Source organism: Oculina patagonica, chromosome 7 (genome assembly GCF_052425735.1).
Source record: "Oculina patagonica isolate OP01 chromosome 7, crgOcupat, whole genome shotgun sequence".
Lineage (NCBI taxonomy): Eukaryota > Metazoa > Cnidaria > Anthozoa > Scleractinia > Oculinidae > Oculina > Oculina patagonica.
The window spans coordinates 3,934,804-3,950,475 of record NC_135764.1 but is presented as its reverse complement, the minus strand read 5'-3'; the positions used below and the strand labels follow the sequence as shown (position 1 = coordinate 3,950,475).

The window sequence follows — 15,672 nt, the reverse complement described above, 5'->3', positions numbered from 1 at the left end:
CAGTGACTGTTCTAGTAAACCTGACACCAAATCGCGGTGTACCATGACCTCGAGGTTGTAACTTTCCAGGTTGGTCTGGTAAGCTTAACATCAATTTCAATGAAACGCGACCTTTTGAATCAAAATTCCAACGAGCAGCTGGGGATAGACTTCCTTCAATCAAAACTTTCTTTGACCTTGTATGGGAGGCGTTTCTTTTTACCACTAATATTTACTGGTAGTTATCAAGCGAATATGAATTTGTTGATGTTGCGAGAATACTTCGCGCATGGCGGATATTTGCAGAGAAGACTGGACGAAACTTCAGTTTTGAGCGGGAGTATGGGAAACGCGAAAGGTGAGAGGGGGCCGCGCTAGGAAAAAAATCGATTTTTCTTCGCGTGGCCTTTTCGCGATAGCGCTCTCTTTTAAACGGGCTTAAATAACTACTCAGGCGCTTTGCTACGCAGGTTACAATAAAACCAGGAATGAAACATTTCTATTTTTGTCACTTGCGATCAGGGTTCCTTTTTTCGCCGATCTCTTCCGCCACTTCCATAAAAACCCGGCTTGACTGCAGGCTATTTTTTTGTTTGCTGTTTTGTCGACAGTGTTGAAAATTCTAGCTGCGAGCTGCGACCCCCGTCTGCTTGTTGAGTCTGCTAGACACTTGATCCATTGGACTTCCGCATTCCCAGATTCCACGCGAAATAAGCGCTCGAAAAGCCTGGGATCTAGAGGAAATCGTCGAACTCTTCTTCGTGCCTTCGTGGATCGTGGACATCGTACTGGGAGCTGTGTTGATCGATACAAGAGCAGAAAACATGTTTCCCTCTCATCTGTCTGTTAATGATCTGGGTGTATTTGCGGTGGTGATGGTGTTTGGGCTGATAGTCGTTCTGCTGTTCATGTTTGACTGGGTAAGTAAGCTTCTTCACGTGATGTCTGCAAACTACCAATTTTGCACCATGAGGTCGCGCACGCCAAAATTCACCCTTTTTTATGTTTCAGCTCATTTCCTAGCCTAGAAGCGACTACCTTCTTCAGTAAATTCGTCATTTCAACTTGTCAGAGTGTTTTCTGGCGAATTTTGTGCTACAGTACATTAGCAATTAATTTGGGTGCAGCGAATGAATGAATGTCTCGTGACGTGTCGATGCACGACCGCTGGGCAAGGGAGCGTCAGTCCTTCCTGAAGTTAAAAATTCACATAATTTTTCCCAGATTTCACTGCAAGGGAGGATAATCTGTCCCATAAAACTTAGATAGGAGGGGTTTTGGATTTCTTTGTTTTTATAGTATCAATAAAACGCCAAAATATTGCTGTCCCCAATACTCCGGCAGTAGTGCTGCTTTTACCCAACAACAACAATTTTATCGGTATTCCCATATACTGATGGTGTTACATGAATGGAAAATGGAGCAACTGCAGAATACCCTGCAAATGAGATTCACCATGTCGGAACTCTTTGAAGAACAAGGCAGGAAACTATATAGGAACTATTGTTATTCAATAAGATGAATCTATTTGCGGGGTATTCTGCAGTTAAGCCTGAAAATAGCAATACAAAAAATAAGAAAGAATGAAATTACAGTAGCAAACCATGACTTTAACTCACTTCATTAGAAGATTTTTCACAGTGAGGTCTGGTCACAGAGTTCTCTAATATATACGTGCTTCATATATAAAGTTACGGAATTTTTACAAATGAAAGAGTCAACATTATTATTGTGGTTTTTAAAGACATATGCACTCTGAAATTCAAACCTCAACTGACGGTTTGCACTTTTTGCTTCTGTCAATCATCTTAGCTGTCCTTTTGGGAAACAGAAGTTCACTTCAACTGGGTCAAAAGGTCACATTTGTCAGTTGTGATTGGTTGATTTCGATCCATTTTGTTTGTTTTCATTGGTTTTTCAAGGTTCGTTGGCTGTCTCTATAATTATGATTGATGGCAGCAAAAAGGGCAATCGTTGATTGGGTTTTAAATTTCAGAGTTTGCAAGTCTTTGAAAACTGCAGTTAATGTTATGAACATTCTCCAACCTTGTTTTCTTAGTTAATTCGTGGATTTGCAATTTAAAGGAGCTCTCATGGTGCGATAAGGACTAATGATAACGATAATGGTTTTCCAGGAGAGCTTTGCACCTACTTGTCTCAGCTTCTAAAAAAACCTTGATGTACAAGTTTCAACTCCTTGCAGATCTGTAGCTGAGCATTTATTCATACAAATCTTATCCTGAAAGTTTTACTAATCTTTTCTAGAGGGGTGTATCAAAAGGCCCATCAATTCCAGGAGAAGAGCCTTCAGATTCAGAGTAAGTGATTAATGAATTAAGGTTACCAGTATGTTAAGTCTGTTTCAGTATGTGTTATCAGATGACTCTTCAGCCCTCCCTGCCTTCTCAGGAGAGGAGGGGTGCAGTATCATGTCATACGGGTTCAAGCCCTGGCCGGGGTCTTTGTGTTGTGTTCTTGGGCAAAACACTTAACTCTCTCTTCCCAGGTGTGTAAATGGGTACCAGTGAATTTAATGCTAGGGGTAACCCTGCAATTGACTAGCATCCCCTCCAGCTAGGGGAGTAGAAATTGTCCTAATCACTTCATGCTACTGAAACTGAGATACCATATTTATTCGATTAAGCGCCCAACCTTGAATAAGCGCCCACCCTGAAGGTAGGAAAAGTTTATAAGTGCCCAGCCTCGAATAAGCACCCACCCCCCACCCCATAAAAAACTGAAGTGCTCAAGAGGAGTATTGATTATTGAAATTTAGCTAAGTAATACTGAGAAGACTTCCGCATGACCGAATTTTCTTAGTATTTTACAGAAACTTTCGATGAACAGTTAAAAATTAATTCTGCTTTGGTACATCTTCACGTTTTGTTATTATTTATTGTTTTGTTACGAAAATAAACTTACTATTTGTTGAAAATCGTGAACATTAAATAAGTGCCCAGCCTCGAATAAGCACCCACCTCGAATAAGCGCCCACTCTCAAGATCCAAAAATTTAATAAGCGCCCAGGGTGCTTAATCGAATAAATACGGTACATATAAGCTCCGGCCTAGTAGGCCACTCGGCTCGACTGAAGACTTATTTGCTGTCTGCGTTAGCCTCTTTTTACTTGCCTTATGAGGGATTGTGATGTCATTTTCAGGATGGGAAATCTGGGTGATGTGGGAAAAGCTGGAAGTCTCCATGAGTATTTGATGTTACTGCACGAGAAGTATGGTTCCATAGCAGGATTCTGGTGGGGCAAAAAATATGTTGTCAGTTTGGCAGCACCAGAGCACTGGAAAGATGTACAACCTCTGTTTGATAGACCTCGTAAGTAAAAAACTATTATACCGTAATGATTCGATTTAGCGCCCTCCTTCCAATAAGCGCCCCCTTCCGAATAAGCGCCCCCCTTCAAATAGGTTTTTGTCAATAAGCGCCCCTATTCCAATAAGCGCCCCTTATTCGTATTAGCGCCCCCATTCTTATAAGCGCCCCTATTCTAATAAGCGCCCCTATTGTGGATAACTGTCCCTACTGAAGTCATTGACGTCGAATAGATAAACTCATGAACATTTACTGTACCGTACATGTATATATTTACTGCTAAAATGAACAATAAAAAGTAACTGAACTTTCAACAATTTGTTACTGTTACAGTTTCTGTTATTGTTAGTTATTTTAAATGTGGCTAACTGAAATTTAGGCAAGGTTAAACTCGAGACAATAGTTGCTGGCCAGCGGCTGCTCCCCTGATGTTGGGGCGGCCTCAGGGTTTATTCAGGGGTTTCAGTAAATTTACAGCTCTCCCGTGAAGGTCAAGCCATTTTCGCTCGCGTTGCCATTTGAGCAAGTCCACCTTTTTCGCCGTTTTGTTCCCACCCACCCTAACCCATAGGTAAATACTGGTAAGTATTTAGTTTTTGCTTTCCACTGAGTTTCCTCTCTCAGTGTGACGGTGTCTGGTGGTTGCCGCTCCCAGGGTTGTCATGGTTACCATCGCGCTTGCTGGCGGCTCCCACATAGTCTCAGGCACCATCCCCACACTCATCTATTGGTGATGAGTTTAATATTTATTTAAGTTTTGTTTTGAACATTTGGTTGTTTCTCAAAAAATTAAATAAGCGCCCTGTCTCGAATAAGCGCCCTCCCTTGAGGTGCCAAGAGTAAATAAGCGCCCCGGGCGCTAAATCGAATCATTACGGTAAGTGAGGTGTTATACTTAACGACTGTGTCGCGGCTGAGTTTAGACTGCATGTATTTTATTAAGATTCATTGGCGGTTGGATCATTGGGTTCCCCCTCTTATAAAGGCTTACTGTCTCCTTATTCACTCACTCACTCACCCATCATGTACATGTTACTTGCAACTTACTCAGGCTCAGTCGCAAGTTCAGATAATATTAAAGGATATCACTGCACTGGTATCAAACACAGGACTTCGTGTACATTAATCCAGCGATTGAAGACTGTCAATCGATTGTCCTCTTTGTACTCCTGGATAGTTAGAAATTGCAACATATAAAAGAAACGCATTAAACTTTGCAATCTCCTTCGCAAGTAAACTGAACGCAGACAGCGCACAAGGTAATGAAGTGTGATCTAGCTAAGCATCGCTAATAAATTTACAAATTTTCTTAACAATGGTCATTGCGTGACTCAGGCTAAATAAAATAATGGGAAAATAATCACTAGTGGTAACATTACTACAAATCTGGTCATTTACCTTTCAGCGGAAATGTTCAAACTGTTTGAGCCTCTTATTGGTAAGAAGAGTATCCAGTATGTCAATGGTCCTGAGGGAAGAAAAAGACGTCAGATGATGGATAGAAGCTTTAGTCACGATGCTGTGAAAGACTACTATGAACACTTTGTCAAGGTGAATAACACTTAGTCTAATATGATTTTACTGCCTTCATAAAGTGAACAGCACTAATCATTATACAGTGTAGGCATAACTTTGTGCTTTCCCTAAATTCAAGTCGTGTTTTCATGTATACTATTGGTTGCACTATGCAAAACTTGATACAAATGATACCAACTGTGTCGTACATACAAACCTTGTACTCAGACACCACATTGGTAATGGGCACCAAATGATTCTCAGACTCGTGAATGTATTCTACACACCATTATGTGATTTCAAAATGGTATCCCAGTGAGTGACATTTAATTTTTCAATTAAAATTCTTAAGGCTGGTTCACACTTAAGAGATAAGCACAGGCATAAGCGCAAGCATAACCACAACAATGTTCACACTTGCAATGGGTATAAGACGATTTATGCAAGGGCAGTGCTTTAAAAATTTGTTCAAACATAGCATGATAGGAGTCACAGTTCCCACTTGCGAAAAAAGCACAAGCACGGGAAAAGGGGACATATGTTCCTTTTTCTTGGGCTGGAACTTACTGTTTTTCACCTTGGTGCACACTAGTGTTTACTTGTGCTAAGCTATGCTGATGCTAATGTGCTTGTGCTTGTGCGTATCTCAAAAATGAGAACCAGGATTTAACAAGTGGCAGTAATAGCTTTTACTAAAAATCTCCCTTAACTTTAGTTTTTCTTAAATTTTCAACAGATTGCCAAAGAAACCGCAGACAAGTTTGCCAAGTGTGGTTCTGAAGAACATATTCCTCTAGCAAAAAACATGATAGCCATGGCTGTTAAAGCCATATCTGTTGCAGGAATGGGGCGCATCTTTATGGACGAGAAAGAAATTGACAAATTGACCACGATTTATGATGTGGTAAGATTTCCATTATATTACAGGGTAGCTTAATTTTATTAAAATGTGTCAGAATTTATCAAAAAATTACTCTCGCATATTTAGAATTCGAATGATATAATAATATCATTTTTTTTTTCATTTACACAAAAGTTCTATGCCCAATATACTTAATTTCTATTCATTGGGTTGCTGCATGTAATTGCTTGTACTGGGGGTATTCATGATTTAATTTTGATAAATTTGATATTTTTTCCTCAGTGTTGGGGAGAGATGGAAGCCAGGCTTACTGGACCACCTCCTGATAAAGATAGTGAAAGAGAAAAAAAAATTCCTAAAAGGTAACTACAGTATGATGTTTGTACTTGTAAGGGATTGTTAATAGCCTATGAATAAAGCCACCTCTCATCGCTCCTGGCTGGATGGGGAATCTCAAAGGAGAGTCTACATGTATGTCTGAATTCATGATCCCTGCCCTCTTGGGCTGAGAGCAATGAGAGGTAGTTGTATTCGCAGACTAGATTATTGTTAATTAAAATATGAAAAAGACATACTCGGACCAAAACATCACTTCATTACACCTCAGCAGCTTTTATTTGTTTGCAATGCATCCATAACATTAGCATGCATAAGAGAAGTAGCTATGAAGCGGAAGGCAGAGAAGCCTAACGAGTTACAATAGTTTTTAGGCTTTCTCATTACAGTATAACAATGCTAGGAAATAATTTAAACCTTGTGGCTGAAGATACAATCATGTAGAGAGCTATATAGATCTGTGAGAATTTAAGGATGAGAACAACTTGTGAAAAAAATTACCTCATTTTTGTATGACTGTCGTATGAATTTTATATGGTAAACATGTTATGCAAAAATGTGAACTCTACAGCAAGGGCAGACTTTCATAACCTTGTCAAAGAAATAATCAAGCGCAGACGACAGGATGACGATAAAGCTGAAAAGCTGATCATTGATTCCATATTAGATTGTGATTTCATGGATGAGGAAGAGGTTTGATTCCATTTTGCTTGTGTTAAATTTACTTGAGTTATCAACCTCTTAATCACAGCTGTTGATTAATGCGGTGGCTTTTTAATTAGCATCAGTTTGACTCCTAATCAAGCAGTGCAGGCTCACAGCTGGAGTGTTTGCTACATGTCTTCTGCATTCTTTAGGAGGCAAGCGTGGCTGAGTGGTTAAGGGCGCTGGTATTGTAATCTGGAGGTCCCCAGTTCAAGACCTGCCCTTGCCACCAGCTGGATTTGTTTCTCGGTTGTCCCGAGTTCAAATCCTCGGTCACGCTTTGTATATAGCCAACTGGTCTGCCTCCTGCCAGTTGGGATTTTTAACCTTGTTATGTTCATTTAGAAAAATTTGTTTCCTCTGTTTCAGTGGCATGCCTGTAAACTAGCTATCTCGTTGAGATATGAAGCTAAGTGCATGACCACTATAAACATAATATTTTTTTTTCTTCTGTTTGACAATGCATTTCAACAAAGTGTTTTCCCAGGTCGTGTTTGACAATGTGTCAATTCACTTGTTGGCCAACCATGATCAACACATGGATTATTGACCCATTAATTATAAATACTTATTATCAGTTAATAATAATTTGTTGTTTCCTTTCCTGTATGTAGACTTGTGATCAGGTCATAACCTTCATCGTTGGAGGGTTCCATACAACAGGAAACAGTGAGTAAAAATTTTGCTTGCAGTGCAAGTCACAATATTATTGCGGGCCCAAGAGAGGCCCGCAACCCTAATCTTGACAGTGACCAGCGGATTGCGTATTACGCGTGCGCGCCACGTTTATAAAGGCTATCTGCAAACCGGAAGTTGAAAATTTTGTTCTTCCAGTAAGAACGATCGGAATGCAAAAAATGTGTCAATCACGACAGTTTGTCGTAACACCGGAAGAGAAAATCTGTTCTCCAAGAACGATTGTCACATAAGATCTAGGCTTCTGTCACATGGAAGATTGCAAACATTACAATTTGCAGACTTGTTTTACGGGTGTTGCTTTTGCGAAAATTTGCTCTGATTGTATCACGCATAAGCCACGGCAAAGCGAATGATTCCAACAACGGTTATTCTCGAGAAATTCGTTATAACACTGACAACATAGCGAGTTTATCGACCGAGGAAAATCACATCTCAATTCACACCGCATGCTCGACTGCAGTTCACTAAACTGTCAATCCGACAAAAAACAACTCTGACTGGTTCGCGGCCGGTTCGCGGCAATTAAGCGTGATTTATCATTAATCGCGCCACGTTAATAAAAGGCGAGCACAACATAGCGAGTTTACCGACTGAGAAAAATCACATCTCAATTTACACCGCGTGCTCGATTACACTCCCCAAACGATAAAAACATGCATTCCTTGCGTGACGCTTACTCGGGATAATTGTCTTTTGTCCATTTAATCATTTATCGACACTGCCATCTAAAATTACGCACTTTCGTACCAGTACCTTTTCTAAGTGCGTCAAGGCCCGCACCTTCTAACCTGTGGTTACCACTAGTTGTTATGTTTCTAGTGGTGAGTGGCTTTCTGGCTACATGTAGTTGACGTGCCTGAACAGTGAATTAAATTAATGTATTTTAATTTTACTTTTAAGCTCTGAAAGTAAGTATCCCCGAAAGAAGGGATCCTCCAAAGGTAGCAGTAAAATTTTTATGGTTGTTAGCAAATCCAAAAGTCATTTAGTAGAGACCATGTACTGTATTTCCTCGATTTCCTGGATTTTAACAAAAGGGAACAGCCATTAAAATGAACTGTTTTAAAATCCCTTTGTTATACTAGAGTTTAATTTGTAACTATGGTTTGATTGGCTTGATTTGAAACTCCCCTTGTTTAAATTGTAGTCAATCAAAGCATGTTTAACTTTGAAGACATTTATTTTCAAATTGGCATGTTTTGAACAGTTCTACTACCTTAACAATTCTGTTACCATGGCAACATGCTGGGTGCCAGACCTCCCCGATGTTGAAGGCTTGTCTGGCCATTTGGCATTCCATTTGATATTTGCCAATGATGCCCCATCTGTATGATTTAGCAAGCATATTAATGTGTTAGGTAGACTTCTTGGCCTGGTTAATTTGTCTGTGTTTAAAATCACTAAAATATTGAATATGGGTTGGAGGGTACTGGAAAAGAGTGTGTTATCATGGAAACAAATATTTATCATAACCATATGTGTGACCAGGGCGCGACAAAAGTGCTGTCCGATAGCCCGGGGCTAGTAGAATTATCCGTCGGGCTAGCGTATTCTGATCACGAGTTGCCCGACGGGCAAGCAACACACGGGCAAGAAACATTGTTTTTTTTTGTGACAACCTTCAGAAAAATTTGGGGCTCGAAAATGTAACTCACTGCATCCTTGGCGACTAAAACTCCTGGTTTTATAGTCACCAACTTGAACGTGGCGACTATGATGAGTAACGGCCATTTTCTGTGGAATTGTGTCCTTTCAGAAAATTATATTGGAAGATCTTTTCTTCTAAAACGTTCAAAATAAGAAAAAAAGTCATAGTGTTCCAATCCATGGTATTGCTTAGCCGTAAAGTACTCCATCACTTCGTAAAACTTGCAAATGGCTGACCGTTTTTGAAAACGCCCCGAAATGCATTGCAGGCATTGGGTACGTCATGTATGCATATGAATTGTGTCTCTTGAAATGTAGGATTACAAATATGAAGGATCCTGAAGGATCTACATTAAGCTACAAAGTGTGCTATACAGTCACCTCTCGTTAAAGCGGACACGCTCGGGGCGTCGTTTAGTGTCCGTAATAGCGAGAGTCCGTAATAACGGGAGTCATTTCCAGTCAAACCTTATTCGCCGGGGATCTGGATTTTGTCCGTAATAGCGAGCGTCCGCAATAGCGGGGTGTCCGCAAGGCGAGAGTTGACTGTAATGTGTTTGTTTCTTGTGGTAAGATTATTTTCTTTTTCTTTTTGAATGTTTATGTATTTATTGTCTCCAAAGGAAGAACAATTTTAAATTTGCATATAATTCATTATGCAAATTACCTTCGGGCTAGCTTCTCAGAGCGTTGGGCTAGTAAGATAAGATAATGGCTTGCCCAAAGGGTAAGCTGACTTTTCTATTTTCGTCTCACCCTGTGTGTGTCCCCTAAAGAACTCTTAGACTACCAGTTTCAGTGGTCTCTGCAGCAAATTGACCAAGATAGCTCTATTTATTTACTTGATTATTTAAAAAAATTACATGTTTTAAACAATTCTTGAGCTTAAATATCTCTGGAACCAATACAGATAAATTACTGTATTTGAAATTAAAAATGCCATTTTAAATCTTTCATGGAATGCTCCATGAGACCAGGGCTAAAATTGCAAGGGGTTGAAATTTAGTTATAGTAGCAATCTAAGCATATCATTTTACCACATGGATCGACCTTATCAGTACACATTTTAGCTTCCCAAAAACAGCAAGCCCACCCCCTAAAGTTGCAACCGTCCAAAAGAAGTTCTGAAAATGCAGCTAAACCTGAAAGTAACAAGAAGCATGAAGAAATACTAACTTTGCAGTTAATATTTAACCGCTGCTTTGGCTAGAATGGTTTAGTGCAGAACGGTAAAAAATTTAGAAAAGCAGTCATTTGAGTAACACAGAAGTTTTCCGCCCAGTTAATATGCGTCACTTTTTCCAAACTGTACAGTAAAATAAAAAAAAAAAAACATTTCTTTCAGTGATGACTTGGTGTTTGTACTATCTGACAAAACATCCCGAGATTCAGGAGAAGGTTTTCGCAGAACTGGAAGAAGTTCTGGGAGATGAAGACATCAAACCACAAGTAGCCTCGGAACTCAAGTGAGTAGAGCTTTACTTTCTTTCTTATTTTGAGTGGTCATTCAAATGAGAGCTATTGCACAGTTCTTCTACTGTTTGTTTTTATAATCATTATTGGCAAATAGAAATCTAGATTGTTTTTTTTTTTCTATTTTGAACTTTGGTACACAGTAAAGGAATTGAAAGGGATATATTTAAGTTGATTGTTGAACTGTCTCATGACACACATTAAATTAAATAAATTAACTTTGTGTAACAAGAGGAACAGTCTTACAACTTAGTATACAATCTTGTGGCTCTTGGATTTCTGATTGAATTGGAATGTAGAAGTGTTGGTTTTTGTGGACAAGAAGAAAACTGGAGAACCCAAAGAATAACCCTTGGAGCAAGACAAGAACCAACAACAAACTCACCTCGCATCTTATGCCGTGTAGGGGAAACTGGAGAACCCAGAGAAAAGAACCAACAACAAACTCAACTCTCATATGACGCCGAGTAGGAAAACCATAGAATCCGGAGAAAAACCCTCGGAGCAAGACAAGAACCAACAACAATCTCAACCCACATATGACACTGAGTCCAAGATTGAAACCCCGGCAACATTGGTGGGAAGCAAGCGCTCATACCATCGCGCAATCCCTCCATCCCCATTGACATCCAGTAGTGAAGAAACTTTGATTTTGTTTTAAGGCTTATCTCAGCATGTGCCATTTCCTTTTAGATACACTCGTCAAGTAATAGATGAGACCTTGCGTGCTTCAGTGTTGGCTCCATGGGGTGCACGAGTCCATGAATATGACCTCCAGGTTGATGAATTCGTAATTCCTAAAGAGGTATGTACATGTGCAGCGTTCTGTCCTAGTTATTAGTAATAGCCTCTATTTGGCGCGAAAATATGCACTGATATTTGTCTGTGAACAATATCTGTTCCGAGTTAATCTCTCTTCTGAGGAGCTGATGTTTTTTGTTTCATTTTAGACACCAATCATTACGCCATTTGGAGTTGTTCTTCAGGACCCCAATTTGTGGCCAGAACCCAGGAGGTAATAACATCATACAGTATAATTATCGTGTGTTGATTAACCCTCGGACGTACAAGCAAACTCACACCCCCACCACCGTACAAGGGGGGGGGGGGGGGGGTGGGATGGAACCCCTCCCCGGAGTTTTCGTTATATTAAAGGGGCTTTGTCACGAATTTTACCAGAATTTTTGAACAGCCAAAATTTATACTTGTGTCACAAAAAACCCAAAAATAATGGTCCATTTTCATTAACAATTGCTATTTTAGAACACTGAAACTGTAAACTAGCGTCTGTGGCTGCGGATGACTTGGATGGAAATGGATTGCGATTTGAAAAATTAAGGCTTAATTTTTCAAATGATTTCGGTGCGTCTTCAAAAAATGGATATTTATAGCCATGGTTTGATTCCTCGCGGCAAATTATGATTATATCTTCCTTTAGATGTTTAAAGATAATGATTTACAGGGGTTAAGTTGGCTACCACTTATTTCAGAGCAGTTTTGACCAAAAATCTGCTAAATCCCCGTGACGTATCCCCTTTAAGGCATAGCGAAAATATTTTGCACTGAGAAGAAAGCCCTTAGCTTACTCTACAAGATGACATAATTTTAATTGGCTGTGACGTCATATGACGTCACGTGACGTCACAAGAGCCGCCATCTTGGATCCGCCATCTTGGATCCGCTATCTTGGATTTCAACATTTTCTTAGAAAGTCACAAAATAACGGAAATTGATGCAAAATCAAGCCAGAATGCTTAGGGAATGTAAAAATAAACAAATTTTGCATTTCTGTTTAAAAAAACTGGAAAAAATCAAGAAAAATGTTAAAAATGACGATTTTTGGCAAGACCTGCCTGTATTTATGACGTTGCCATGGCAACGTCAAATACCATGGAGACATGGTTGACATATCAAAATTTCCGCGAAGGATGAATGAACAGCTACTGAAAGTTTCAGCATTGTAGAGTAAATCTTTTTTTCAAAATTTGGGAAAAACCTTGTACGTCCAAGGGTTAAATGCATCTGGTTCATTACCCTAAGGGGACTTCAATTTTAAAATATAAAAATGGGTCACCATACTCATATGGTGGATTTCCCATATAAAAGTGACAGGGCAAAGAGGGGTACTCCCTTACATAAGCTACGTAGTTATTTGCCCCCCATGGTGTAATTTCCACACAGAAAAAGTGGAGAAAAAATTGTGCACAACGAGCCATTTGGGTCATGCCTCGAGCTGGAGGTGACGTTTAGGTCATTTCCCTAAAATAAAACTGAACAAAGATTTTCAACCAAACTTTACCTACTGGTTCATTACCTTAAGGGGACTTCAATTTTAAAATATAAAAATAGGTCACCATACTCATTTGAGAGCAGGAATACCTTGTGTCTTCCACATTGAAATATAGAAATTGATCTGTTTTCATTTTGGAAAAAGAATGTGATCACTACACCCAAAATATGAGAAAATAGTTATAGGTTACCGTACTCGTTTACGAGAAAACAACAATTAATTTTTTTCGTGGACTAGGCCACAGAGAAAAAAGCCACCAGTTTGTTGATGTGCGCGCACTAATTACGCTTAAAATTTTGCGCAGTAAGGATGTGCAATGCAATACAGGGGAATGACCTTAATAGTGCGGAGAGATTATTATTTAATCAGGCTGGTCCTGTGTTTATTACCGATTGTTTCGAGTAAATACCCAATGCTAGGGTGAAAATTAAGATATGCTTTTTATAGCCTTCTCATTTACCAATGCTTCACAGGTAAGTAGGTAGATAGGTAGTAGGTAGGTAGGTAGGTAGGTAAGTCTGTGTCCGAGTCAAGTGGCTCATACAGCCGGAGCTTATCCCAGTTTTCGTAGCATTAAGCGACTAGGAATGTTTCTACTCCCCCCTGGATGGGATGCAACTCTTTCGCAGGGTTAACCCCCCAGCAGTAAATTCGCCAGGACCCATTTATACACCTGGGTGGAGAGAGGCACTGTGGGAGTAAAGTGTCTTGCGCAAGCCAAGAACACAATGCAGCACCCCAACCAGGGCTCAAACCCGGGTCATTCAACTCAGAGTCCAGCGCACTAACCATTAGGCCACCGTGCCTCCCACACCACAACTGACTCAAATTCCGTGTTTCAGGTTTGATCCAGATCGCTTCAGCCCAGAGAACATCAAACAGCTCCCAAGTCTTGCTTACCAGCCATTTGGCTTTGCAGGGAAACGGAAATGTCCCGGATGGCGATTCTCGATCGCAGAGGGACTGGTATTCCTGTCCGTTCTCATTAAACGATTCAAGTTTCATCTTGTAGAAGGACAGGACGTGAAACCTCATCACGGCCTGGTGACGTCACCAGCGGAGGAGGTCTGGGTCACTGTGACAGAGAGATAAATATTAAGAGAAGTTACAGGAAAAGCAAGCAGTTACAATGTGTAGAACAGACTTTGCCTCTGCCACTCGTTATTTAAAAGCTTTGATTTAATTTCCCAATTTAATTTAATTGGTCAACCCACTGCTTGTTGAATCAATAATCATTTTTCATTATTCGGCTGCTTGCACGTGCGGCTGTTTGCACGTGCGGCTTTTTGCATGTGCCTCTCGTATCAAACCTTAGCGAGTGGTAAGGGTTAGTATGTGTTTCGCATTATACCTTGTACATCCGTTGCTGGATGTAAAAACCAAGCTTGATAATGTAATGTAGTTTCAAGCTTTACTATTACTGACTAATGTTCAATTTTGCTTAACTTAGATAGCCGACTTTTTTTGATATAAAAACACACAAGTTTAAAAGCCAAAATGTACTGTCACTGTTATTATCCTACAATAATCATAATTAAATAATATTCTTAATACTACCTCTCCTTTCCCTCCCCCCCCCCAAAAAAAAAAAAAAATAATAATAATAATAATAATAATAATAATAAAATTTAATTTAAAACACATCCGCAGTACATCCACATTGAGTTAATCAAAGAACTCAAAGAGGAGTCAGTGCAGAGCGGTTACAAAATTTTGAGACAAACTGAGGACTTTCATTATGAGGGCATTTTAAAATCCTCACTTGCCATTAATTGGCCGGTTAAAATTTTCGCTGATTTTTATTGGTTGAGCAGAAATGTACCACGTGATTAGTTTTTACAAATAGTCGACTGAAAAATAGCTGGTGGATGCTAACAAGTCAGTGATGAAAATGTAGTAGTTCATGACGAATTCTGGTCTCTGAGACCACACTGAGCCCGCGATTTCCATCCAAGTTGCTAAGCAACTGATTACGCTATGATGGCGTGAAACTTTTGGAGTATTCCTGAATGGCTCGTGCTATTCTCTGATTGGATAATAAAAATCGGAAACGTCCCGAGCGCTTTGACGACGATTTACGAACCAAAAATGAGTGTTGTTGTCACTGTGTTCTTCTCCTACTTTAAAAATCAGTTTAAGGAGCAGGGTAGCCCATTTAGCTCGTTGGCTGATATTTAGAGGGGCATTGCATCTAAAAATTTACATAAAAATTTAAAAAGATAGAAACTACTAAGCTAAATTACAATGATGGAAAATTTACATGAAAATTTGAAAGGATTTCATAAAAAATAGTCAAATGCGCTTTACATGAAAAGTATTTTTAGTGTTGCGGTAGATAGGATAGTTAAATAAAAATTGACCTAAATTACATTATTTGAAATTTTTTTCCACTGTCTCGCATGTGACAGTTTAAAACGTACAATGCAGCAAAGTAGAAAATCTAATTCACATTTTTATTTAATCATTAAGGGAAAGGGTACACTATCACGTTTTAGTATCAGTTATTGAGATAAAAAATTCTTGTTTCATTTTTCACTTGTTTTTCTAATCAATGTATCACAGTTTGTAGTAGTATGTGCGGCATCATAGGAGGTACATTGGTCAAGTCACTGATTCCAGTCATTGTCTTGCCCCTGCTACCTTTCCTCTATTTTCTATCGTACCTTTAGACAGCCTTGTCCCTCGGTAGCTGCTAGGAACAAGGGGGCTGAAAGTTACCTTAAATGTTACACAATTTAAGGTGGCTCTGACCCCCCTGCAGGCTATTTTTTAAAAACTTTGCAACGAGTTGTATCTTAAAATGCTGATTGTTATTCAGGAATAAAAAACGGAGATCATA

The 15,672-nt window shown here is 39.5% G+C and overlaps 1 protein-coding gene across 1 annotated transcript; it reads left to right on the top strand.

Moving 5' to 3' along the window:
- Positions 1 to 721: 721 nt before the first annotated feature.
- Positions 722 to 15,672, top strand: LOC144660364 (cytochrome P450 20A1-like). The gene is made up of 12 exons (XM_078520967.1): positions 722 to 899; positions 2,245 to 2,297; positions 3,140 to 3,309; positions 4,712 to 4,857; positions 5,558 to 5,725; positions 5,966 to 6,045; positions 6,595 to 6,712; positions 7,339 to 7,393; positions 10,416 to 10,536; positions 11,237 to 11,348; positions 11,494 to 11,558; positions 13,676 to 15,672. The coding sequence occupies exons 1-12, from the start codon at positions 804 to 806 to the stop codon at positions 13,923 to 13,925; spliced, it is 1,434 nt and encodes a 477-aa protein (XP_078377093.1). The 5' UTR covers positions 722 to 803; the 3' UTR covers positions 13,926 to 15,672.